We start from the raw sequence: 25,895 nt of genomic DNA on the forward strand, positions 1-25,895 counted from the left end.
CATGACATTTTTGAGAGTCAATGCAAAAAAGTTTCTAACGTTTCTGGGGAGGGGGAGGGGGGGGGTGCAAATATTTAAATAAACTTTTCCTCCAAATATAAAAAAAAATTAAGAAAAATCCATAAAAAGGTTAGACCAGTAGAAGGAGCTGTTGTCCCACAAGTCAAAGTGATTAATATTGTCAACCCAGAATGTCCAATCATAAGGAAAGCAGTCGAATACCGGAATATACCTTTATTATCTCTTTCTTTTTCTTTTTTTCTTCAACTTGCCATATTTCTATAGAACCATGATTCACAAAAATGTATTTATTTTCTTTTTAATTTCACCTGAGCCTCCACCGCTTGTCTTTCCTCTAACACAGTTCTTCTATTAGGAATACTAATGATAAATGACAAAAACTGAAAGTAGTTACTAAACAAATGAGCACTGCCAGTTAGGACACCTGTAGTTTAGGCTTTGAACTCGTCAGGTCAAGTGGGATTTATAAGTCACATGATCCAATCAAAGTCAGTTCTAAAAATGTTGTATGGCCAAGTAGCTGCTTCCTGTATGTCAGACTGAGGAATCTAAGAAACCATATGGCTAGTGCACAACCGTTGTTGCCATAATTGCAATTTGTATGAACACATTTGATCGTAACATTAGAATGCATTTTGCATGCATGTTGATAAGGTGTAAGTGACTTCAAATAGTAGCTTGGAGGGGCCTGAAAAAAAATTAGCATGTGAATATTCTGTTATATGATATGCATTCAATTACGGGTCATTCAGATGCTATATTCTCTGTTACAACTGACATTTTTTTGAGACTGGCAAGTGAGCCTGGTTAATCCAGGATCTCATTAACAGTATCCATGATCAGGGCAGACAAATCTGCTTTACCTGGAATGCTGTAACCCTCCAGGCAAGGGATTTGATTGGCTGAATGGTAAAAGGTCACTGCATCTGATTAGCTGGAATTTCTCTACTAAATTTCCTATTGGTCAGAAAAGACATAGGGTGTGGTGTTGATGGGTAATAAATAGCTTTAAGGAACCTATGGTGAAAGAAGCTGTTGGAATGTGGCGTACACTTGTTTTCTCTGCCATGAATTAGCTCATTTTTCGTTAACCTGCGGTTTCTGTCAAAATTAAATATCTGAGAAACTGAAAGCTGAAGTCAACCCTCTTCCTGTTTTCTGCTGTGACAGTAGGTCAAGTGAATTGTACTGCACTGTGTCAGTACTTAAGGAAAAGAACCAAAGCGGATTTAAGTGATCTCGTTAGTATCATTGCCTCGGGTAAACCGTTTAAACAAAGTGAAGAGCCCTATATGCAAACAAAGCTCACATCATGCGGATGTTCTCAAGTTTTTGTGGTTAAAGGACATGTTAATTTTAGAAAAGAGCAAGAAAACGGATGGTTTTACCAAATAATTTTAGTGACACACTCAGAAACGTTTGCTTTTTAAATGATTTGTGCTTCTATGTTTAGTGCTAACTTTTATTTTATTTGTGAATGTTGCCAATAAAATATTTGATATTATTTTACGTGATTAAAGATTAATGAAAGATAAATTGTCACTTGTTTGGCGTAACTTTTATTTATTTAATATTTTACACCTTTGAAAAATTATTTTAAAAAATGGCTTATTAATTTGGTTAACTTTTAATTATTTATTCTTTTTATTTTGAACTTTTGAAATTATTTTAACATATATTTTTTGCACTTTAAAAATGTTTTAAAAAAGACAAAATCATTTAATGTTTACTTTTATATTTTAACGTATTTGTCACTTTAACGTTTGTTTAAAATATTTTATTTTTATTGTATTTTCACACTTTTGAAATTTTTCACGGACCCGCAGCAGCTCATTGCTCCTCCTGCTGAGCCTTGCTGTTATTGCTGAACGTGCAGGTGAACACCAGGGGGCGCGCCGCTCATGGCCCATTGTAGCACCCGCAGGAGTGTGTGAGTCTGAGCGTGTGTGTATGTGGGTGTGTGTCTGTCCGTGTGACTCGTAATGTGTGTCAAGAGAGTGAGGGGAGACTTCTCTATGTAGGTGACAGACGCTAATGTGTTTAACACCAGAGGTCAGAAAGACAGAGATTTTTTGAAGTATCAAGTTTTGATCTGAAACCCGCTCCACAACACCGGCACATATGCGAAAGTAGCGGATTCTGTGAGTAAAACAAAGATTTGTGAAGGGAACTTCTATCAAGAGGGGAAGGAAATAAGCCAGACAAGTCAGAAGAGGATATTTATTTGGGGAAATCGTAATATGAAAAAGGAGCAGGTCGAGATACTAGGTTTTGTCCCTCAGAAAGAGATCGTCTACAACAAACTTCTCCCGTACGCAGACAATCTAGACCGAGAATCCAATGACATTTTGGCCCAGATTAAAGGGAACTTGGGTCGGGCTGTCCAGCTCCGTGAGTTATGGCCCGGAGTTTTACTTTGGACTCGGAAACTCTCCACGTAAGTATATTCAAGACTTTAAAATGCTTTGCTTTATGAATTGAGCATGTTTTATTAATAAACAACAGGGAGAGCTGAATGACTCGGGTAGCTTGTAGCCGTTAGCTCGCGAGCTAAAAAGCTAAGCGCTAACGTACCCGAGTGACTCGTCTGTCCTTGCTCATAAGTAAACATCACATATATGTATCTGCCTATACTCCATTATGAACTTTCATAATATCGAGTGTAATATTACTCTGGTTCAGTTTGTCAGCGAGGCTTCAGTAGGTAAAATGCAGGAAATGCAGGACTGTTGTAAGCTAATTGTTTTTAAGCTAATCAGCTAACGGAGGCTAACATGAGTGCTGGAGAAGCAGCTGCCAGATGCATTTCTGCAACTAGTGGTTTAGACATGGAGTCCTTAAAAGGACATTTTACCTGGAGAAGACCGATTAACGATTGTAAAACAGCATTTTATTTCATGCCTTTATGGTTTGCTTAAATTAATTTAGATCTATTTAGTAGGTTGCTAATTGGAACTTCAAAGTGTATCATGATTTTTTTTTTTTTTTTTTTTTTTTTTTTTTTACCATGTTGAAAATAGACACTTGCATTTGAGGCACAAGGCCTTTTTAAGATAAGATAAGGGGTTATTATTCTATTGAAATGCTTACGTTTTATGATGCATTATTTAATGACACTTAAAAAGTCTTGCATCAGTTTCATGCTGGATAACATTTATATGGTACCCCTTCAGTTCTGTGAAGTCTTTTGACTGTTATAGATTCTACGTAGAGTTTGTATTACACTAAATACTTGACAGTAACTCTGCTTAAATGGGCAAACAGTAGCTACGGAGGAAACTCCTACAAAAAAAGGGGCAAAGTCTGTCTTTATATAATCTGTTTTGAGTATGCATTACACTATTTACGCCATGTTAGCCTGACTGCTTCAGTCAGACTCACAGCTCTCTTTGTCTCATGATCACAAGGTGGCCTTCGGGCTTAGACATTTAGTGATAAGGCTAGAATTGCACCTACAGATAACTGATGGCCCTATGTGCTTCCCCTTTATATTTCTTCTTCTTCTTTCACTTAGGCTTTCTGAACAGTCATTGTAATATATGTTGGTTCGGCGTGGTGGATGCTCACTTTTGTATTTGGTGGTTTATTGTTACTCTCTTCCCTTTTATAGATACCTTCGGCTGTATGGGAGAAAGTTCAGCAAGGAGGATCATGTGCTCTTCATCAAGCTCCTGTACGAGCTGGTCACCATCCCCAAGCTGGATATCAGCATGATGCAGAGCTTTGCACGACTCCTCATCAACTTACTGAAGTACGCAAGTGTCCCCAACAAACACCTGACTATTGACAATTTGACACACATTTGAGAATAACGGTCAAATTGTTGGTCGATTAAAATGTTTATTTACATGGATTACATTTTTAATTATTAAAAATAATTTAAATAAATTGCGTGTATCAAAATGAAAGAAAAAAAAAAGTTAATTTAAATTAACAAAGGTAAATCAAAGTTTATTTTTGTTATATGTGAACATGTTGTTATTTCCAATATAATTGAACACAAACCCCTGACTATGATTAATGCATTCTTATTCTTATTATTTAATTATTATTGAATTGTTATTAAAAAGGCTTGGTTAAAGTTAAACGAATTCCTAATGTTTTTGAATGCTCTCTTTTTTTTAAATGGACAGGAAGAAAGAACTGCTGTCCCGGGATGACTTGGAATTGCCTTGGAGGCCTTTGTACGATCTCTATGAGAGTATCCTGTACTCAAAAACTGAGCATCTCGGCCTTAACTGGTTTCCAAAGTAGGCCTTTTGCACTTTTTCATAAAAGTTCAACTTTTTCATTCTTTTGGACTGTTTTATAATAGCATGGTACCTGATGACCGGGCCCAAACAGACTGACTTTAAATTGGCATTATTCACAAAGGTTTACACACTCACAATCCACACTTGGAAGTTTGATTATTTAAAGCCCTAGTTAATTTGATTATGCTTTCTGCTACTGTTTATACCATGTTTATTATATAATCATAATTAGTTCTACCATATTTAAACCCGTTGAACAGATTTCCCTGCCAATGTGAAATGAAGTCTTCAGTTTCTTCGTGGGCCTGCTCATGACATATTTGCAGAGATGTAAAGTGAACATACAGGTCATTTTACAGAGGTTTAAGGGAGGGAAAAACTTGTCAGTTCCAAGATTTGTTCATGGAAAAGAATGACCCTGATGTGCTGCCTAAGATTAAGCTATTTGCTTTATCTTGTTTTATTTTTGTCTTCCCACATTTCAGTTGGGACGTTTTACTGAGCACTGCTGACTCTTGTAACACAACCGTTCCCGTTTAAGAGATTGAGATTGATGATTGAGATGTTATTGGTGTGTCTAGCATTGGCTTATATATTTTTCCTTTTTTCACATTCAGTTATCGAGCAGAAGCCTCAACTAAACAAAAAATGCTTAATATTGTGCGCAAGCGGTAAGCACAGCCAGTGTTTTATGTTGCACTCTATTTTTCCAAGGGCAGCAGCTTTATTTTTTTTTTTGCATGTGTCCAAAAGTAAAAGCAAATCAACAGTCTAAATGAAAATCCCACCACAGCTTACACCTGTATTTGTATTTATAATCTTTATTTCTGTAGTAGCAGTCATATCCACTTAATAACATGCTTCATAAACGGATCAGGAAATGGTGCTCCTTTTAAAGTTTCTAATATTTAAATTTTGTCTGTCATACACAATTCCTGGGTGCTCAGAGGTGTCAGTCAGCTCTTATATTGAGGCTGAAGAACTCTCCTGATAAACTGTAACCACACAATGACAAAAAAGTTTTTTGCAACAAGCCGTTTTCAAGCACACCTCCTCCAGGAATGGGATAGACTCATCGCTGTGACTTCTTCATTCTCTGAATCTAAGAGTCTCTTGATTGTTCTCTCAAGTGGGCGAAGGGTTTATATTAAAAGAAGTTACTAATCAAAGCTGCGTTTTCCAAAAGCATCGTAAGCCTGTAGAGTGCAACTGTTGTGTTTTGAAAGCAAAAACTATGTTCATTATCTCCATAGGGAAATAATTAAAAGACAGACCAGCTGTGAGTTTCCGAGGTTTTTAACTGATGGTGTATGCTTTTGTTGAAGACATCCGTTTGCATTATTTCAACTGGTTTTTATTGATAACTGTTACTAAACAAAACTGTATGCATCTTGCGGAAGAAAGTCATCTTTTCATGGACATGACGAGGCACACAGATACTGGACTACTATGTAAATATTCATAGAAAAGATAGTGTTTCTATAGATGAAATCAACAACTTAAAATTAATTAACACTTTAAAAAAAAAAAAAAAATGACAAAAACAAATTCTGAACCAACATCACTGAACAAGTGAGCAAGCACTATTGCACTCTATAGATTGTAGAGGCCAATTGTACATATGGTATGGTGGGATTGTTCAGCTAAAAACACAGAAGAAGATTGAAAGTTGAGAACCAAACAACATTGGAGCCCAATGACTCCTATTTTATGGACAAAAAAATCTATTTGATTGTTTTCTGCAGAAGCAGGAAACTCATACAGGTTTGCAAATGATGCGAGGGTGAAAATATCAATGAATTTTCACTTTAGGGTGGACTATCCCTTTAAGCTTACAGCACTTTTGGAAAACACAGTGTGGTCTGTTGTCAGTCCTGTTTCTTTTAGGTCAGGCTGTATATGTGGGTCGGATCACTTTGGCTCGCTGTTTTGGAGAGCAAGGTCACCCAACTTTTGCCAATTTTCCCCTTGGCTTCTGGTGTCATTGTGTTCTATTTTAATCTTGGCCGAACTGAGAGTGTGCTGCATGTGGAAGGTGTTTGCTTACACTTGTACTGAAAGGAAGATCAACAGCTGGCGTGTCTTGCTGAGTTTCGCCGGGGGTCTATTTTTAGAACTAGGGATGTATAAGACAACATATTTGAATAATTAACTAGTCACTGAATTATCTGAACAGCTAGTTGACAAGCCTGTCTTAAAGAGATACTCCCCCCGAAATGAAAATCCAATCATGTTGTTGCAAACCTGTATGACGGACTGAAATGTTCCACAGAAGAAAGGAAGTCGGAATGACAGTAGGGTTCGTAAAAAATGAAAGATTTTTTTTGGTGAACCGTCTTTTTAAGTCAGGATCAGCAGACCCCAATTAGATATTTTTCTAAGGGGGTTTATTTAGTGATTAAAAAATCAGATGGATTGACCACATAAGAATGGAACAGAATGCAGGTTTAGTAAATCATAACTTCACATGTTTAAAAATGTAAAAAAGGCAACATTCATGGTGCAGAAGAGTTAAAATGGCACAGAATGAATCACAGAGCCCTTCAGTAGTATTACTGATAGAATGATAATATTTATAACATTTCATAGTAAATCACTATCATAGCCCTCACAAAAATACTATTGACTTCAAAGTGCCATAGCCAAATATATTAAGGCTAAAATCCTTATCAAATAGTTGACCATCCTAACCGATCTCTCTGTACAGCATTTAGTAGCATAATTGTATTCTTAAAGTCGTAATCCCAAGCCAATGTTTTGTACTTCTTGGTCAACTTTGACCAGTTAAAAAAAAAACGTGTACTTAGGAGCAGCTTCCTGATTTGAATTGGCTGTTAATATAGTCTGACTGTATTCAGCGTTTTTGAGCGCCATTTTAAAAAGGACCTGAGGAGAACCTGATCACCTGGCATGTTACACTCATGTGCCCAGGCTCTGCTGTTGGGAAACTCTCCGTTACACTTTCACAAAATGCACTGTAGTCGGGTTACTGCTTTGCACGTGGTCTAATCGCATCTAATGCTTCAACCTCAAATGAGCCTAACCTTTCATACTATATTAATGCTCTTCTTTGTCTCTCCCCTTTAGCTCAGTGGAGAATGTGTTGAAGACCGTAGTCAAGAGCTGCCGACTGTAAGTGCTCTTTCAGTCTTCCGTCATTCACTAATGTGCCTATAAATGTTCGAGCCCTTTCACAAAAGAATTGCACATTGTGTTAATCAGCTTTCCGTTGTGCTGTTGAAAGAATCATGTAATCAGGCCGCTGTTAGACAAGCCCACAGCTTTCACACTGAGCTGATTACAGCTCTCTTAACACATTATACTGTTAACCGTTTCATTCATATAACAACCCCTTTTCAGCATTTTGCAAGAGCTCACATAACAGATAAACAACCATGGGTCTGAGGAAATAGCATGTGATTTGGTTCTCATAATGTGTGTGTGTGTGTGTAGTTATTTCCCTGAGTCAGCTACACAGGAGATGCTTGATGAGTGGCGGCCATTACTCTGCCCGTTTGATGTCACTATGCAGAAGGCCATTAGCTACTTTGAGCTCTTCTTGCCCACCATCATGCCCCCAGAACAGCATCACAAAGGTTTCAAGTAAGACTCTCTTACACAATTTAGTAATGAAATAGAGTTGGAATCTAATAATAAAAGTCAGTATTCATAAAGTGCATCCAATAAGTCTGAGCCAGTGTAATAGTAGGATTTGTGCATGGTTTAGGTTATGGTTCGATGAAATGATGGATCTCTGGGTTTCAGTGCAAAACCTGCCAGCTTGGGAGGGTGTAAGTACTTCTCATTCATTTGAATTCATTTGTTAAGTGCAAAATATTATGTTACCATTGGCTTTCTATCCTCTGTTAACTTTTGTTTCCTCTTACAGAATTTAGTGAATCTTTTTGCACGTCTGGCTAATGACAACATTGGCTATGTGAACTGGGATCCGTTCATTCCCAAGGTACTATCCTGCTTATATATATCGCTGTTTAAAAGATTGGGGTCATGTTTTACCAAGGCTGCTTTTATTTGATGATATATATATATATATATATATATATATATATATATATATATATATATATATATAATAAAAAACAGCAATATTGGCAAATATTATTACAATTTAAATTAGTTTTTTTATTTTAATATAATTTAAAATAAAATGTAATCTTGTAATCTCCAGTTTTCAGTGTCACATGATCCATCAGCACAAACAGTTGTGCTGCTTGATATTTTTTTGTGGAAACTGTGATTCATGATTCTTTGATCAATAGATAGTTCAAAAGAACAGCATTTATTTGAAATCCTTCCTAAATTATTACCAAAGACTTTTGAACCATAGTGCAGATAATAATTTAAAGACATCAGAGCATTTTATACTGATACTTTGTTGTCTTGCTTCAGATCTTCACCAGGGTTCTGCGTAGCTTCAATCTCCCTGTTGGCACCAGTCAAATGTTCGTTCCCAGATATTTGAGCAACCCCTACGATATCGGTCACGTGGTCCTCTGGATTTCCTCCATGCTAGTAAGTTTCATGAGTCGCATTCCTCCTATAAAAGGTTAATTATTAAAGGGTCCATTTATTCACAGATCTTTATCATTTTGTTTTTTTCTAGGGCGGCCCACAAAACCAGGTCCAGAAACAGCTTAATGGGCTCTTCAGTAGTATAGCATCTTTCTACCACCCTTCAAATAATGGGCGCTGGCTGGTAAGATGTTCCCTGTTATCATAAACATCCAGAACAATATGGTGCAATGCAAGATCTCGTCCCCATTAAAGTCTAGCCCACCCCTTGAGTCCATTCTAGAACTTTCTGCAGTCTGTGTGTTGTCAGCTGATATTTATGTTTACGCGCAAGAGGGAGATATGAAGTGACTGATGGTTCTTTGGCAGAGTGAGGTCACTCCACATTCTAACCTCTGAAACACCACTAACAACTTTCCAGTTATTGACCGCCTAGCATCATAGAGAATAATCATTTTCCTGCACTCATTGAAGTATCATACAGTATCAAAAGGGTAGTTTGCAAATGTAATTATTTAACTCAATATGGCAAGGCTTGGTTGTTTAAATCCCAATGTTATTCAAGAGTGTTGATCAAGAAGTACTACAAGAAGCCTTTGTGAGGCGTTACTCAGTCCGTGTAGGCTGCTAGCAGCACTTACAAGAAAAACAAAACTAGAGAAAAAATACTACTATAGAAAATCAAATGCCCATGTACCTGAAACTTTCTGTGTCATATTTTGATATCACTGCCCTTTTCTCCAGATGAAGCTGATGAAGCTTCTACAGCGTCTTCCTGCAAGTGTTGTTCGGCGGCTACATCGGGAGCGCTATAAGAAACCGTGCTGGATAACCCCTGTTCCCACCACTCACAGACTCACGGACCAGGATGTGACCGACTTTGTGGAAAGCATGAAGCAGCCGGTACTGATGGCCATGTTCAGCAAGACAGGCAGCATGGATGCGGCTCAGGCCTTGCAGAACCTGGCCCTGATGAGACCAGAGCTGGTCATCCCACCTGTGCTGGAGAAGTGAGTGTGTGGAGCTGCTGGAGATGTGAGATGTTCATGGCCTGTAGGCGCCAATATAAGGCATATAGCACATGATTGATTTACATCAAAAGATTGTGCTAAAAAGAATGATGGTTACTTCAAAGCTAAACCAACAAAGTGAATTCACCCCAGTCTTTTTTTTTTAATCTATTTTGATAAATTAGTAAAGTGTTTAAATGTTAAAATGTAAGTTGTATAAGATAAGTTGCTGTTTAAAATCATGAGTTAAAGTTCACAAAGCTTCATCATAGCCTGTATAGTGGCTTCTTTTATTCACTGCCTGGATTTACAAATCCAATTTTAGTAAATAGGCTTTGTAAGCAGGCATCTTAGATTCCAGCTGGACTTTTTCCCAATTTCAAGCTAATGTGTGGATGTGCTGCCCCCTACAGGACGTATCCTGCTATGGAGACGTTGACGGAGCCACACCAGCTTACTGCCACTCTCAGCTGCATGATTGGTATGGCCCGCAGTCTTCTCAGCGGTGGCCGTCATTACCCCGAAGGTCCCGCGCACGTTCTGCCCCTGCTAATGAGAGCACTGCCTGGTGTTGACCCTAATGACTTCAGCAAATGCATGGTGGGCAAGCTGTGAAATAAACATCAACAATGGTGTTCTTGAAACAATGAAATAAATCAAAACAAAATATGACGGTTAAGAATTTTGATTCCTTGTTGTTGCTCTCTTGGCTGATTTGATTCATAATTGACTTAATATGATGTCCACATATTTTGTTTTTAGATCACGTTCCAGTTCATTGCTACTTTTACTACTTTAGTGCCTTTGGTGGATTGTTCATCAGCCCTCCATGAGAAGAACGACTTGACAGAGGTAGGGCTCTGAAACCGTATGTGAAAGAGATTCCCTGCAGAGATTTTATTCTGTCTGGATTCCAACATAAAATCTTTTATTTGTATTTGTTGTAGATGGAGAGAGAGTTGTGTTCGGCTTCTGCTGAGTTTGAAGACTTTGTTCTGCAGTTTATGGACAGGCGAGTCATTTCGTGACATGTGTGTGCTTGAAAAAGTATAATACGCTATTGTTGTGGCTTATGCCCTATTTTGTGTTTCTGCAGGTGTTTTGCGTTGATTGACAGCAGCACTCTGGAGCAGACGCGTGAGGAGACGGAGACAGAGAAAATGACTCATTTAGAGAGTCTGGTGGAGCTGGGCCTTTCATCCACCTTCAGCACCATTCTGACGCAGTGCTCCATGGAGATATTCAAGGTTTTCATTACATTTAATAGGATTTGATCTATCTATAACTCATTTTATTTGTACGTATTTTCTTTAGCGAAAAGACTCTTTATTACACAAGTCTCTTCTCTGTTGAGACCTTTCTGTTGTCCTTAGATTTTGCTAGCCTTACAAATGTTATATTTGTACGTATTTTTTTTAGACAAATTAATTTCATTTATTACAACAGCAGTTTCGAACTCTGTTGTTGTTTTTATCATGCTTGGCTTATATTAATCTATGGCTCAGTGAGTAATCTGAACTGATTTAATAATGAAGGGAGTTGTCTGACTGAATCATCTGACTGATATATATATATATATATATATATATATATATATTAGACTGTAAATACATTAATTGTGGCACCCATATATGCTACCGTTAAAAGTTTGGGATTAATACATTTAAAAATATAAAAAAATATATATACATTTATTAAGCAAGGACGCATTAAATTGCCAAATATGACTTGACATTTCTAATGTTACAAAAGAGCCCTGAATAATAAAATGTATCATAGTTTCCTTAAAAATATTAAGCAACACTATTTTCACAATGTTTTCAAAATTATAATAAGATAATAAATGTTTAAGCAACAAATCAACATATTAGAATGATTTCTGAAGGATCCTGTCACACTGAAGACTTTGAGTAACGGCTGCTTAAAATTCAGCTTTGACATCACAGGAATAACTTGCATTTTAAAATACATGAAATAAAGTTATTTTAAACTATAATAGTAGTTCACCATATCACTGTTTTTGATTTTTTTTTTCACAAATATATCCAGATTTGGTATAAGATTTCTCAAAAAATATGTTTACAAAAATTTTTTTTTTTTTTTTACCTATCTCAAACTTTTGAACAATGTATTTCCTCATGTACACTTAAATAGATTTGATGATTTCTGTTAACAGCTGTTATCTGTCTTTAGGTGGCTCTCGAGAAAGTCTTCAACTTTGCCACCACCAACATCTTTGAGACTCGTGTAGCAGGCAGGATGGTGGCAGACATGTGCAGAGCTGCTTCTAAAGTAATACTTTCTCTTTCCCCATCTTGTGCTTACACACACACACACACACACACAGCCGTGGGGCCACATTGATTCGGCTGTCCTCTGCTTTGTTTCAGTGTCACCCTGCTGAGTCTCTCAGGCTGTTTGTACCACACTGCTGTAACGCCATTACTCATCTAACTGCCAGTACGTACAAGAACATAAATGACTGTTTGTGTTATCTTGAGTCTGTGTCAGCATCCTCACTTGTGTTTTGGTGCCTTTCAGATGAAGATGTTTCAAATGAGGAAGAGCTGGATAAAGAACTGCTCTGGAACCTCCAGCTGCTTTCTGAGGTCAAAACAACATCTTTAAACATTCTTTAAAATATCTTTTATGTTTCATGGAATAAATTAAGGTCATACAACTTTGTAACTAAATGAGCGTAATTAAAAATTGTAAATTAAAAACAGCATTTTCATTGTTGTGTGGACTATCCCTTTAACTAGGCACAATTATGCAGTTTCTTTTACATCCACTTGCTATTCAAATCAGTCACCCTACATCCATTTAGACACTAGACAGTGATTTCTGTGTATCTCACATTACCGCCCTTTCTTGCTGATCTTCAGGTGACTCGTGTGGATGGAGAAAAGCTCATCCCATACCGCACACAGCTGGTGCAGATTCTGCAGCTGACCCTGCGTTTGCGCTGTAAGCAGGGCTACACTCTGGCCTGCAACCTGCTGCACCATATCCTGCGTTCCACAGCACTCACCTACCCCACAGACTACTGCAGTGTGCCCGGCGGCTTCTGTAGACCCCTGCAAGAATACTTGCCCATTAAGGTACTGTGAATGTGTCTGGTACATGTGATGACATCTGACCAGTGGAGACAAACGCGTAATGTATTAGATCATTGTTGAGTATTTACTTCCTCCCTCCTTATTTCACAGGACTGGGGTCGTCCGGGAGACCTTTGGAACCTGGAGATCCAGTGGCATGTGCCCAGCGCAGAGGAGACGGCATTTGTGTTCTATGTTCTGGACCTGCTTCTGCAGCCAGAGCTCCAACGTCTGCAGAGATACGCACAGGGAGAACAGGACATGAGCAGGTCAGAGGTCAAAAGTGCACTCTGTAATAATGCTAAAGACAAAATACTATCGTTCTGTATTGATTTTAAAATTTGTGGATATTTTCTTGAATTGCACTTTAAACAGAGATGACGTTCTTCAGAGTCTATGTATAGTCCAGCACTGTCTTCTGGGTGCTGGCAGCATGCTCCCCCCTCTTGATGGACGCACAGTCACCGGCCTGTAAGTCCTAAAACTCAAATATGAGATATGCAATGTTTGCTTTAAGCTGTGGATATTTGAAGGGATAATAAATCAAGATTATTGAATCCTTGTGTATTTCATTTTTAAAAGCGGAAACGTTTATTTTTACATTTATTAATCAAGGACACAATAAATTGATAAAAGTGATAGTACAGGAAATTATTACGTTACAAAGTTTTCAATTTCATTTAAATGCGTTTCTTTTGAACTTTCTATTCATGGTATCCACAAAAAACATTAAACCGCACAATTGTTTTCAACATTGATAAAAAAAAAAAAAAGTTAAATCTTAAAGAAGTCTGCTAAATTGCTGCTGAAAATAGAAAACAGATATTTAAATTTGTGGGGGGAAAAAAGAAACAATAATATGATATATGGTAATTTATTCAATCAAATGCAACCATGTATTTATTTTTATATAATGTAATAGAATCTTACCTAACTTTTGCATGTTAGTTCAAATATGATATTTTTATTCTCTCTCCTCTGTGCAGTGTACCCAGCATGGTTAGTTTGGAGGAAACAAAGCTGTACATTGGTGTTGACTACGGTAAGCCAAGTTTGGGGATTGGTGCAGTTCGAGTAACTTCTTGTGTATCCTGATGCTAGAACAGGATATCGGCTTCTCAGTAAGACATTGCTGATTTTTCCAGATGAGTCCAGAGAGAACTACCGCGAGGCCATCTGTAAAGTAATGAGACAATTGCTTCGTAAGTGCTCCTTGTTTAGAACACCTGCCTGCACACAGAATTTACCTCATCTACATTACCCATAATTCTTAAGACAAGCATCCTCTAATTCTCTTTTGTAGATTACATTCTGGAGCACTCAGAGGACGACACCAAATCCCTTTTCTCCATTATCAAGGTGAGTGTGCGGAGCAGCTATTTGAGCAAACTGATTAGATCATTGTTCTTTCATCTGTCGATTGTATTGGATCATATAGCAGCCATTAGCCATTACATTTTTGTGATTTATCAGTTGTTTGTCTCCCTCAGATCATCAGTGACTTGATGCACTTCAGAGGTTCCCATAAACATGAGTTTGACTCTCGATGGAAGAGCTTCACCTTGGTGAAGAAGTCGATGGAGAACAGGGTGTGTAGAAATCTCCTGTGCCATTCATTTGAAGTGTATAATTATCTAATGAATCTTCTTATTCTCTCCAGCTTCATGGGAAGAAACAGCACATTCGAGCTCTTCTTATTGACAGAGTTCTTCTTCAGCATGAGGTAGGAGCCATTGCTAATAACCTGGCATAATAATTTGCAACATGAGAAATATTGTATTGTATTTTTACTACACCGTTATCGTGGCAAGCACAATGTTATCATGATATCTAACGAAATTTAGAAAAAAATAAACAATGCTATCAGTCAAATTCATTTTTAACTTTTGTGTTTCTGTTGTTTGGACAAAGAATCACACTAAATACGATTATAGATAGACAGAGAATGATGTAAACAAAACCGTACAAAGCATACAAAAAAATAATTACTGTTGATCAGCAGATTTGCAGGCTGGGGTGTCTAATTTTCATATTTTTAAGCAATCAAAAAAAAATCTCCTGCAATGGCTGGTTAGGTTTTTCTTGGGTGAGGGTAGTGTCTATTTTTGTTATTTCTTTTTATACCACCTATTTTTTATTTAATTTAGGTTATTGTCAATTCCAACACCCCTATTAGGAAGTTCAATTTTTTTGCCTGCTTTCCACATTTAGATGCGAAAGTTGCTGGTCGAGGGTTGTGAATATAAGACCGTTCATCAGGACCTGTTGAAGGACCTTTTGCGTCTTTCCACCAGCACCTACAGCCAGGTCTGATTCCACATCCACCAAATTTTACATCAAAATAATCCCCCTTATTTTATATGTATGCTTGAATTCCCATTTTTTTGGACCCTCAGGTCCGCAGCAAGGCCCAAAATGTGTTGTTCACTGCTTTGGGGACATATAACTTCTGCTGCCGAGACATTACTCCACGTGTCCTGGAGCTACTGGAGCCCACACGAACTGATATCACCCAGCAACAGTTCAAGGTCTACAATCTATAATTTTCACTTTCTATAAAAAGCATAATGCTGTATCTGTCTTTATTTATTTTAATATATATATATTTTTTTTTAAATATTGCGCTGTAGGGGGCACTGTACTGCTTGCTTGGGAACCATTGTGGAGTGTGCCTTGCTAACCTGCATGACTGGGATTGCATCGGTCAGACATGGCCATCCATAGTGCGCTCAGGCCTCAGCTCAGCTATGTCTCTAGAGAAGCCCTCCATTGTCCGACTCTTCGATGACCTCGCGGACAAAGTCCACCGGCAGTATGAGACCATCGGCATCGATTTCACAGTAAGCAGGGTCGCCTGTTTTGTACATTTTGTACATAAACTTTGGGAAAATATGGCGTGTCGTTTAGACTATTAAAGTGAGGACACATTTATTTATTCTTTGGGATAAATGTTGAAAGTAAAAATCCAGTAATTTCAATAGGAATCTACATTTTCTGGGATTTTGAAATGAAAAACTTTTCTGTTCTTAGAACCATATTTTCATATTTAAAATGGTAGCAATCTTGTGCTGTCCCTGGATGAATCTGTAGATACCTGAGAGCGCGGTTTTGCTAGGCCGGTGCATCACTGATTCAAGCCAACCCACTCCACACATTGGCACTCCCACAGAACAGGAGCTGGAGCAGGGACTGACGCTCCAACAAGACAAAAACCAGGAGGCAGTGCAGTAAGGGCTACACGCATACACACTCACAACATTTAATACTCATTTAACATGGTGTATCAATCTTTGCCGTGTTTCCTCTTTCAGGAAATATGAAAAGCTTGTGAGAGACCTGTTGGAATGTCTAGATGACCGGGACCTGTAAGTATCTAATAGATGTTTTAAAGTGCTTCATTGTTTCTACAAAAGCATCACTCAAGTGGATATGTTATTGTGTGTGTCATCAGGCCTTGGAAGTTTGAGCACATAGCTATTGGCTTCCTGTCTCTACTGCTAAGAGATGACCATCCCCTCCCGGCCCCAGCGGTGCTCTTCTTTGTACAGAGCCTCAACCATGATGCGCTTGTTGTTCGCAAGGTTCGTGGAATGTTTTGTTTTTTTGTTTCGTTGTTGTTTTTTTGTACGTTTTGCATAAACCTGTATCAGGGTTGTGCTGGGTTTAGCTCCAGCCTGCTCCTATAAACTTATCTAGAAGTTTCTATTACTAATGAAAACCTGTATTAACTAGTTCAGATGTGTTAAATTAAGATTAGTTTTAAGTTTAGGTCTAAAGTCTGTAAGAAAGTGGCCCTCCAGGAGTTGGTTTGGGCCCCCCTCATCTACACTACTGTTTGACATTCTTTTTCTTTTTTGAAAGAGATTATGCTTCCAAGGGGCAGCATTTATGTGATCAAAATGTAGTAAAAACAGTATAGTTGTGCAAAATATTATGAAATAAGTATTACAGTAAAAAAAAAAAAAAAACTTTTTATTTTAATGTTTTAAAATGCTGTGCAATTTATTTATTTTTGACTGCATTTTCAGCATCGATTTTTCCAGTCTTCAGTGTCACATTAACCTTTAGAAGTTAATAATAGGATAACTTGGTGCTCAAGAAAGATTTCTTATCAGTGGTAAAAATGTTTCTGCTTCCTAACATTTTAACATCTTTGATACCTTCAAAAGAACAGCATTTATCTGAAAGTCTTTTGTAAAATGAATACCTTTACTGTCACATTTAATTAATTGAATGCTTCCTTGCTAAATACAATTATTTTTAGTATTATTTCTTTAAAAAATAAAAAACTTACTGACTCCAAACTTTTGAACAGTAGTGAGTGAATATGCACTTAGTCTGTTACATTTAAAACATTGTGTATATTATTGTATTATATAATTGCTGATATAGATGGCGATCGCTGCTATGGCAGGCATCCTGAAACAGCTGAAGAGACCGCGCAAGAAAATACCTGTTAGTCCCTGTGATATAAGTGAGTAAACAATGCTGTAAAAACAAATAGATGGTACTGTTAAATGAGGAGATGATTAAATGACTCTGCACATCCATCTGTTGGTTCATCTCAGTACCTGTGGAAGGAGAGAATTACACATGTGCTGCCTTGCAGGTGGTGTAAAGGAGCCGGAGGGGCTGGTAGCAGGAGACCGGCCGGGGAATGACTGGCTGCAGTACCACGGTGACAGCCTGCCCAACACCCAGCAGGACTGGGACAATTTCTGCTTTGTAGAGAAGACACACTGGGGCTACTACTGCTGGCCAAAGTAAACACTCTCAGCCTCTGATCACTGTCTGATTCACTCCAAATCTCTGCTTCTAGACATTTTCTCACTCTTTCCATTTCTCTGCTGAAAGGAATTTGATGGTATATGCCCCAGCAGCGGAGCAGCCCAAGGAACTTTCTGCTGAGAACATGAATGAGGTATACATGGACTGACTGCGCAACACTTTGTTTTACTGGCAAACTTGACAGTATGTGTACTAAACATGATTTTCTGACAGAGGGAGCGCGTCATCTATGACCGTTTCACAGAACCCATGTACATCAAACAGCTGATTGAGTTCCTGTCTCTTGAGGACCGAAAGGGCAAAGACAAGTTCAATCCTCGTCGCTTCTGTCTCTTCAAGGTACCAGCATCATAAGACAATAATCATGGTAGAGGAGATGAAAGTACAGTTTTTGCAGTATATTAGGAAAAAAAATTCAACAGAAATTAGATTTGACTATTTAATATGACAATATTGTGTTTAAAGATTATTATCTAGCCTGTACCAATACTCACCATCATTCAAAAGTTTTGGGGTCAGTAAAACTTTGTAATCTTTTTCTCTTGTTTTTGTAAAGAAAAAAAAAAACCTTATTCTCTCCAAGACTGTATTTATTTCATTAAAGATACAATAAAACAGTAATATTTTGAGAAATTACAATTGAACATATTTTTTTATTTCAATATAATTAATACTTGGTGAATAACTTCCTGCTCTGCTGACAAAGCTACAATTTTTTCAGCAGCCTTTATTCTAGTCACATGATCATTTGGAATTATTCTAATATGTAATTATGTGATAATAATGGAAAAAAAATCTTACCGATCCCAAACTTTTGAAGAGTTGAGAGTAAGTGGTTAGAATTAATGCTGTGCCTGTACAGATTGTACAATTGCTTACCAGGGTGCATGCAGAACTCTCTGTTCAATCCCCACATAATTCCCCTGGCTTCTATCTTTGGGTTCTCAGTAGAGAGAAAACATTAAAATTGAGCATTTATTGAATCATTTTCATCCAGTTTATGTTCACTTATTCCGGCAGTTGTGTTGCAGTTTCCCCAGCTTTAATTCCCAACCCGAGAGATCGCACCGATTGTGAGGATGTATTCAATAAATGATTTGTAGAGAGCAGTAAATATAATTGTGCTCCAAGCCACATCTACCTCTGCAAATTTCTGCATTTTAACCAGCTCATAAACCTGCCTTACTCACCTGCCACACAAATTTATTACAACATACAGATGGCTTGCTTTCTCATTCAACACCCACAGGGTCTTTTCCGGAACTACAGTGATGCTTTCCTGCCTGTTCTAAAGCCTCATATGGAGCGGCTGGCAAATGACTCTCACGAGAGCACCCAGCGCTGTGTGGCTGAGATCATTGCCGGGCTGGTTAGAGGTAGCAAGCACTGGAGCTTCAGCAAGGTGAGCACCGCTGCAGGCTTGAGGGATGCACTAAAATTAGGAAGCCACTGAGATATTAACCACACTGATGTCTGAAACCCCTCTTTCGTTCACACAGGTGGAGGCATTATGGAAATTCCTGATTCCTTTGATGCGAACAGCACTGTCCAATATTACTGTCGAGACCTATGCTGACTGGGGTACCTGTGTGGCAACTGCCTGTGTATGTGTCATAGATCTTCATCTGTTCAATTGTGTGCCACGTAATCCACCACCTGAATGTCTGCTTGCAACCGACAGTAAACGGTCTTGAACATGTTCAAAATTCAGGGGGAAAGGTCTATATATAAATATAAAAATCATTTAAATATTTAAAATATCCAAAGATTTTACTATCCAATATTTAAATATATATATATTTTTTTTTATTATTATTTTAATTCAGCAAGGTCGCATTCAATTGGTCAAAAGTGACTGTAAAAACTTCTTTATATTTATCGAAACATTATTATGTATGTGAAGCTATGAGAACAACTCACTGTTGACGTTTGATGTTTTCAGGAGAGCCGAGATCCACGAAAGCTTCACTGGCTTCTTGAGATGCTGATGGAGTGTCCTCTCAGTGGGGAAGGTGGATCGTTTGTAGATGCTTGGTAGGTGTGTTTTGGTTTGGTTTGTAGGACAATCTGAAACCGTTCAGACTTGGATGCATATTTGATTTTTTTTTATAATTGAGAGAAATAATTAGTTTCTCTCTCTGTAGCCACCTATACGTGCTGCAAGGTGGTCTGGCACAGCAGGAGTGGAGGGTCTCAGAGCTGCTACACCGATTGCTTAGTTACCTGGAGCCCAAACTCACTCAGGTTTATAAGAATGTGAGAGAGCGCATTGGCAGGTATGTCTGCAGTTGGGGTCAAAATGGTCACTGTAGTCTGAAAATACACCGGCAGTTAAACTGATTCTCTCTTGTCATGATTTCTGTCTTGTCATGTCTTCCCTTGCAGTGTGCTGACGTACATTTTCATGATTGACGTCAACCTGCCATACACTCTGCCTACTAAGTCACCACACATTGCTGAATTTACCGAAAGGATCTTGTCTCAACTGAAGCCTCTGATTGAGGGAGACGAGGAGATCCAGAACCACGTGGTGGAGGAGAACGGAGTGGAGGAGCAGGACGAGAGGACCCAGGCCATCAGACTCCTCAAAACTGTTCTGAAGTGGCTGATGGCCAGTGCGGGGCGCTCCTTCTCTACTCCAGTTCCTCAGCAACTGCAGCTGCTGCCCCTGCTCTTTAAGGTCTCGCATGCTCGCTCTCTCTCGCTATCTCTCTCTATCTTAGCGTATGCTCTTTGTATCTCATCCTTTATACATTTCTGTGGAGTGCTCTTAAGTGGATTGCTGACTTCCACTCTGTGACTGTTTCTCTCCATCTGCAGATCGCTCCTGTAGAAAATGATGACAGCTATGATGAGCTGAAAAGGGACGCAAAGATGTGCCTGTCCCTCATGTCTCAGGGTCTCCTCTATCCTGAGCAGATCCCTATGGTACTGAAGGTGCTACATGAGGTAAGGCCTCAGACACGACCCCACAAATTAGGACGACAGTTTGAAAGCTGAATTTGATCTCGACTATTTTATTTATTTTATTATTATTTTTACTTAAGAGCTTATTGTTATTGTTTAGTGAAACTAAAACTATTAGAAAGTGTTACCAGTAATTGAAATAAAGCTGATATCAATAAAATTAAATTAGAAAAATATAAAAAAATTAGAAAAATTGTCTTAACTAACTGAAATAAATTAGTTGCAGTTGAATTAGTAAAATGACTGAAACTAAAACTGAAGAAAAAAATAATTAAAGCCATATAGAAATATATTAAAACAACTAAATTAAAACTGAAAGTAAAAAATGTACGCTAATTTAAATGTGATGCGATCTAGGAAAACGTACTCGGTTACTAACGTAACCTCGGTTCCCTGAAATACGGGAACGAGTAATGCGTCGAATTCAGATTTCAGAAGAAATCTGAATTCCTGTGGCGAAGCGGCCAATATATAGCCAGATTCCCCGGGCTTTGGCGGGCTTCGCTGCCATAGGTTCATGCAGCACCACTGCCAGGCCATTGGTTTGTTTTAATAACACTGCACGATCCAATGGCCATGCAGTTTCACTGCGTGATTGAATAAGGCTTCGGTTCAGGAGAAAAAATGAGTTTTTCCCATATGCGTCTTCGACGCAGTACGAGTGAAGTATTGAAAGGTAACCTAGCACATGGTGAAATTTGACCTTTTTCAGGTTTTCATACCATTGGAAAGCTGAGTTCAAGCCCTTTCCAAAACTGCTGTTTGTCCATAGCTTGAATGTAGAACACAAGTTATGGATATCTGAAGTTGGCTGATAGCTATGATTTTCCAGAATGGAATTTTGAGAAAAACGGGTTTAAAGTGAGAACTTTCACTTAAACGATTGCTGTCTGTCAGGAGCACTACCGAATAATTACATAAAAAGACTAATGTTACCCTGAAGAAGACCGTTTTCCATTGTTTATCATGATGGGCATAATCTCTGAACATTTCATCACCCCTTGAATGTGTAGTTAGAAAAGTGAGCGCAGTGCACCTGTGCATATATAACAGACATATATATGATACACCTTTATTATATATGTTACATAATTTATTTTGACAGGTGAACTGTTTTTGTGGTGTTAAGAGAAAACACCTCCGCAGCACTCTTAACATCCTTTCTGCTTGCTGCAATAAATCGCTATTTTTCTGCACTTAAGTGAATTTTGTCAAGATATTTTCAGAGATGATAGACAAGATATTAGAAAATAATAATTGAATGAAATCCTAATTTTGACAAAAAAAATTAACACATAACCTATTTTTTGAATTTCTTGAAAACATCCCAGCACGACATCCGACGGGTTTTCCCAGATCGCATCACATATATTTAAAATGGTAATAATTAAAATGTTGCTTATTTTTCCCCGGTGATAACTCACCAATAATCACGATGTAGTGACACTGATTATGAACTACAAAGACATTTAAAATGCTTCATTACTATGTCATGATTTTATCATTTAATTATATCATAGTAATATATATAGTAATATCACACGTTTAACGTGTCAGTATGTGTGTGTGTGTGTGTGTATATATATATATATATATATATATATATATATATATATATATATATATATATATATATATATATATATATATATATATATATATAGACTATTTTTGCCATTATTATCCAGTCCTAGTGAACGCTGTGTAACCATGAGATTTGTATTCTTTTTTCAGATTGCTGGCAGCAGCTCTTGGCATGCACGATTCTCAGTGCTAACATACCTCCAGATAATGGTGTTCTATAATCTGTTCACCATGCTGAGCAATGAGCAGGCTGTTCAAGACGTAAGAGCACTGGTCATCAGGCTACTGGAGGATGAGCAGCTGGAGGTACCTTTCAGGCAACATGCTGGCATCATCATTTATTCACTTTAACGCAGCCTTGTTCATTAAACTTTCATCCCTTCGCATCTTTGTGTCTTAGGTGAGAGAGATGGCTGCCACCACTCTCAGTGGCTTCCTGCAGTGCAACTTCTTGGCAATGGATGCCTCCATGCAGACTCACTTTGAGGCTCTATGCAAAACCAGGTTACCCAAAAAGAGGAAGAGAGGCTCTGTGGTGGACACCATTCCTTCAGTTGGTATGATCACGCTTTAATCAAATGCATTGCTGTGCTGTTTGTATCGGAGCCATGGCACAGTGGTAACATTCAATGCCTGGAAAATTTAAGAAAAAAAGTTAAAGTTAAACTAAACTTAAGTTAAAGTCTGGTTTAGTCCCATTCCCTCTGCCTAATTATTCTATCAAAAAAGGCATGAAATGCCTGTAAATAATAATAATAATAATAATAATTAAAAAGAGTTCTAGTGTTTTATTTAATATGTATATTTTTTGTTTTCAAATAAAATATTTAAATATTCTTAAAATGGGATACATTCACTTAATAAGCAAAACTCAGGCCAAATACAATTCTAATCAAAACAAATTTATTTTATTTTTATTTTTTTTGGGGGGGGGGGGGGGGGTTATTATATTACATTTATATTAATTTTCTTTAATATAAATGTTCTATTTTAAACAACAACAAAAAACACCTAAAGGATCCAATTTATCCTTTTAAATGTTTTTTTATTATTATTTACTAGAAAACAAATAAAATGTAATTAAAATTAAATGTAAAATAAGTACATAAAAATCTGTTTATTAAAAATAAATGTACTGCAATATTCAGATACATTTATTGGGGGGGGGAAAGGAGAGAATCATTTGCTGTACATAACCCATGTTTGTCTATCTTCAGATCTGGTACGGCGTCACGCTGGAGTGCTGGGACTCAGTGCTTGCATCTTATCCAGCCCGTATGATGTCCCAACCTGGATGCCTCAGCTCCTCATGGACCTCAGCGCACACCTCAACGACACGCAGCCTATTGAGGTATACCGGTCACATCACAAACACAATTGCTTTCTGTCTCCCTCTTGTGCTCTTGGCTCTTAGGGCCCATTAAATCTAACAAAAAACAATACAAGCCTCTCTCCGTCTGATTTAGATGACCGTGAAAAAGACTCTGTCTAATTTCCGCCGTACTCATCACGACAACTGGCTGGAGCACAAGCAGCAGTTCACAGACGACCAGCTCGTGGTGCTCACAGACCTTCTCGTGTCACCCTGCTACTATGCATAGATGGGTATGTTACAGAACCCTTGTTTAAAGGGACGGTTTGCCCAAAAATTGATAACTTGCTGAAAATGTACTCACCCGCAGGCAATCCAAGATCTAGATGAGTTAGTTTCTTCATCAGAACAGATTTCAAGAAATGTAGCATTACATCACAATAATCAGCTGTTTTATCAACTGTTTGGATTCTCATTTTGACGGCACCCATTCACTGCAGAGGATCCATTGGTGAACAAGTGATGTAATGCTTCAATAAATTTAGAGTACATTTTCATTTTTGGGTGACCCATTCCTGTTTTGACGCAAATTGCTCCTGTGATGACCAGTAAATGCTGTTCTCTACTGATTTTGACTCTGCTAATAATATTTTATGTTGCCATAGTAATTCTTAAATGAAAGCTGTTATAGTCTGTAAACTCTACTTGATTGCATGATCGTGAGCTGATGATATTTAATTTTTTCTTTCAGGTTGCAACAATGTTGCTGCAGGTTTTAGTTTTTTTTTTTTAGTTTCCTTTTTTTTCATATTCAAATAAAATATCTTATGCATTCATGAGGATGGGATGGGAGGACTCAGACGCTCAGGATCTCAGCATCTATTGCAGAACCTCTCGAACACAGACCCAGGAGCCCACTAAACCATGAGCACATGATGAGAGGAGGGCAGGAGGCATGTATAGGCATGAAAGAGACACAGGATGAGTAATTTCACAACCTAGACATAGACACTGTACGTACTGTTTGTATGTATATATCTAGCCCAAATTTTTGCATTTCAACTATACTTAATATTTAAGGTTTACCAGTGCAGGAATGAATGGCCTGCAGTCTGTAAAATTATTGTACAGATAGATTTATTTTTTTCCTCTATAATCCAGTGTTGAACTGTGTGATGGACAGAATGCCTATGGATCGCCCCATAAATCCAACTCCAAAGCCCCCATGATGCTCTCTGCCATGAGGTTCTAAATGATCCGAGCATGTGAAGATAGTCCAACGACCGAATCCATTACGTTTAGAATTTGAAAACCACTTTTCTGCACTAAACTGGAAGATTTTTCATCTTTTAGCATTTTGTTTTCCGTAAACATTTTACAGCTAGCAGCATGTGTTTCTTTGTTGAGTGGCAGAGACATTTTTTTTCATGTCAGCATCTTTTCAACTTGATCCTCCACAGTAATCTGATGTGGCAGGCACCTCTTTGGGAAAAATAAATTGTTGCCGATGGTTCCTCGACTTGATGAAGAATATATTTGGGTTGAGCTCTCGTTATTGATCACCACTTGAGGACGCAAGTCTGAGTGCTCTGAAGTTATCGTGGTATGTGTGTCTGAAGGTAGCGGTGACATTGCCATCATAACGGATATGTTCTGTGTCCTATGTGTTTATGTATTTATGTACTGTACATATGCATTTATCTGTGTAAACGACAGACTCGTCTTCTAGAGAGCAGCCAGACCGGATCCAGGATGGGAGTTTGTGGAAGGCGCTGATATACGTGTACATGTTGGTGTGAGTGTGAGTGTGCATGTTTGTAGTTTGACCAAATTCATCACATTTTGATCCATTTATTAATGGCATGTGACAGAATCCCGGATTGGTGTGTTTTTTTTTTTTTTTTTTTTCTGTAACTATTTACTCCAGCCTCAGTACAGAACCACGTTAGATTTTCCTCTGAATCACACAAGGCACCAGGAAGGGCTTCAGGTTCTACTATGGTTAGCTCCATTTTACATTTGGAAGTGTACATAACAGAAACATTATTTAGCTTAGTGCCAAAACTGCAGTGATTTTTCTCTTATCGTTTTTTTTTTATGTTTTAGATTTGCTTTGTTTTACTCTCAAGGCCAATAAATGTGTTTTTAACAAATTAAAACAAAAGTCCTCTTTTTTTCTGTTCTTTTTTATTATTTATTACCTGGGCCCAATGTTCTATATTATAGATCAGTGCCTGGGCCTCACAATAAATATGCCATCATCGTTATTATTACCTTCTGTAGTAACAGTGATGAACTCTGTGAAGATCTTGTACACACAGGACAATAC

At 37.9% G+C, this 25,895-nt stretch overlaps 1 protein-coding gene across 2 annotated transcripts; it reads left to right on the forward strand.

The window, feature by feature from the left end:
- The first annotated feature begins 1,940 nt into the window (after nucleotides 1-1,940).
- On the forward strand, nucleotides 1,941-25,729 carry LOC113056119 (proteasome activator complex subunit 4B). Of its 2 annotated transcripts, XM_026222637.1 has the most exons (47): nucleotides 1,941-2,458; nucleotides 3,632-3,772; nucleotides 4,155-4,271; nucleotides 4,892-4,945; nucleotides 7,362-7,406; nucleotides 7,728-7,877; nucleotides 8,002-8,065; nucleotides 8,164-8,238; nucleotides 8,685-8,807; nucleotides 8,899-8,991; nucleotides 9,552-9,817; nucleotides 10,231-10,417; nucleotides 10,580-10,669; nucleotides 10,765-10,829; nucleotides 10,914-11,064; nucleotides 12,011-12,109; nucleotides 12,208-12,277; nucleotides 12,359-12,426; nucleotides 12,703-12,918; nucleotides 13,027-13,184; nucleotides 13,291-13,386; nucleotides 13,902-13,957; nucleotides 14,061-14,117; nucleotides 14,219-14,274; nucleotides 14,406-14,504; nucleotides 14,576-14,638; nucleotides 15,127-15,222; nucleotides 15,312-15,443; nucleotides 15,546-15,755; nucleotides 16,006-16,142; nucleotides 16,227-16,280; nucleotides 16,367-16,496; nucleotides 17,308-17,389; nucleotides 17,525-17,678; nucleotides 17,770-17,836; nucleotides 17,917-18,042; nucleotides 18,953-19,105; nucleotides 19,203-19,307; nucleotides 19,646-19,737; nucleotides 19,848-19,979; nucleotides 20,089-20,383; nucleotides 20,524-20,652; nucleotides 22,405-22,560; nucleotides 22,655-22,811; nucleotides 23,472-23,605; nucleotides 23,721-23,859; nucleotides 24,318-25,729. In XM_026222637.1, the coding sequence occupies exons 1-46, from the start codon at nucleotides 2,262-2,264 to the stop codon at nucleotides 23,853-23,855; spliced, it is 5,532 nt and encodes a 1,843-aa protein (XP_026078422.1). In that variant the 5' UTR covers nucleotides 1,941-2,261; the 3' UTR covers nucleotides 23,856-23,859; nucleotides 24,318-25,729. The 2 variants fall into 2 exon arrangements, with proteins under 2 accessions (XP_026078422.1, XP_026078423.1); XM_026222638.1 differs by lacking the exon at nucleotides 4,892-4,945 and having other exon boundaries at nucleotides 2,262-2,458.
- The last annotated feature ends 166 nt before the right edge of the window (nucleotides 25,730-25,895 follow it).

The sequence above is a fragment of the Carassius auratus genome, chromosome 37 (genome assembly GCF_003368295.1).
Source record: "Carassius auratus strain Wakin chromosome 37, ASM336829v1, whole genome shotgun sequence".
Taxonomy (NCBI): domain Eukaryota; kingdom Metazoa; phylum Chordata; class Actinopteri; order Cypriniformes; family Cyprinidae; genus Carassius; species Carassius auratus.

Excerpts from the sequence above, each read along its gene's own strand:
- LOC113056119 (XM_026222637.1), top strand. The coding sequence starts at position 2,262 with ATGAAAAAGGAGCAGGTCGAGATACTAGGTTTTGTCCCTCAGAAAGAG. Across the intron at positions 13,958-14,060 it reads GTACATTGGTGTTGACTACG|ATGAGTCCAGAGAGAACTAC; the intron begins GTAAGCCAAGTT and ends TGATTTTTCCAG. Across the intron at positions 14,118-14,218 it reads AGTAATGAGACAATTGCTTC|ATTACATTCTGGAGCACTCA; the intron begins GTAAGTGCTCCT and ends TCTCTTTTGTAG.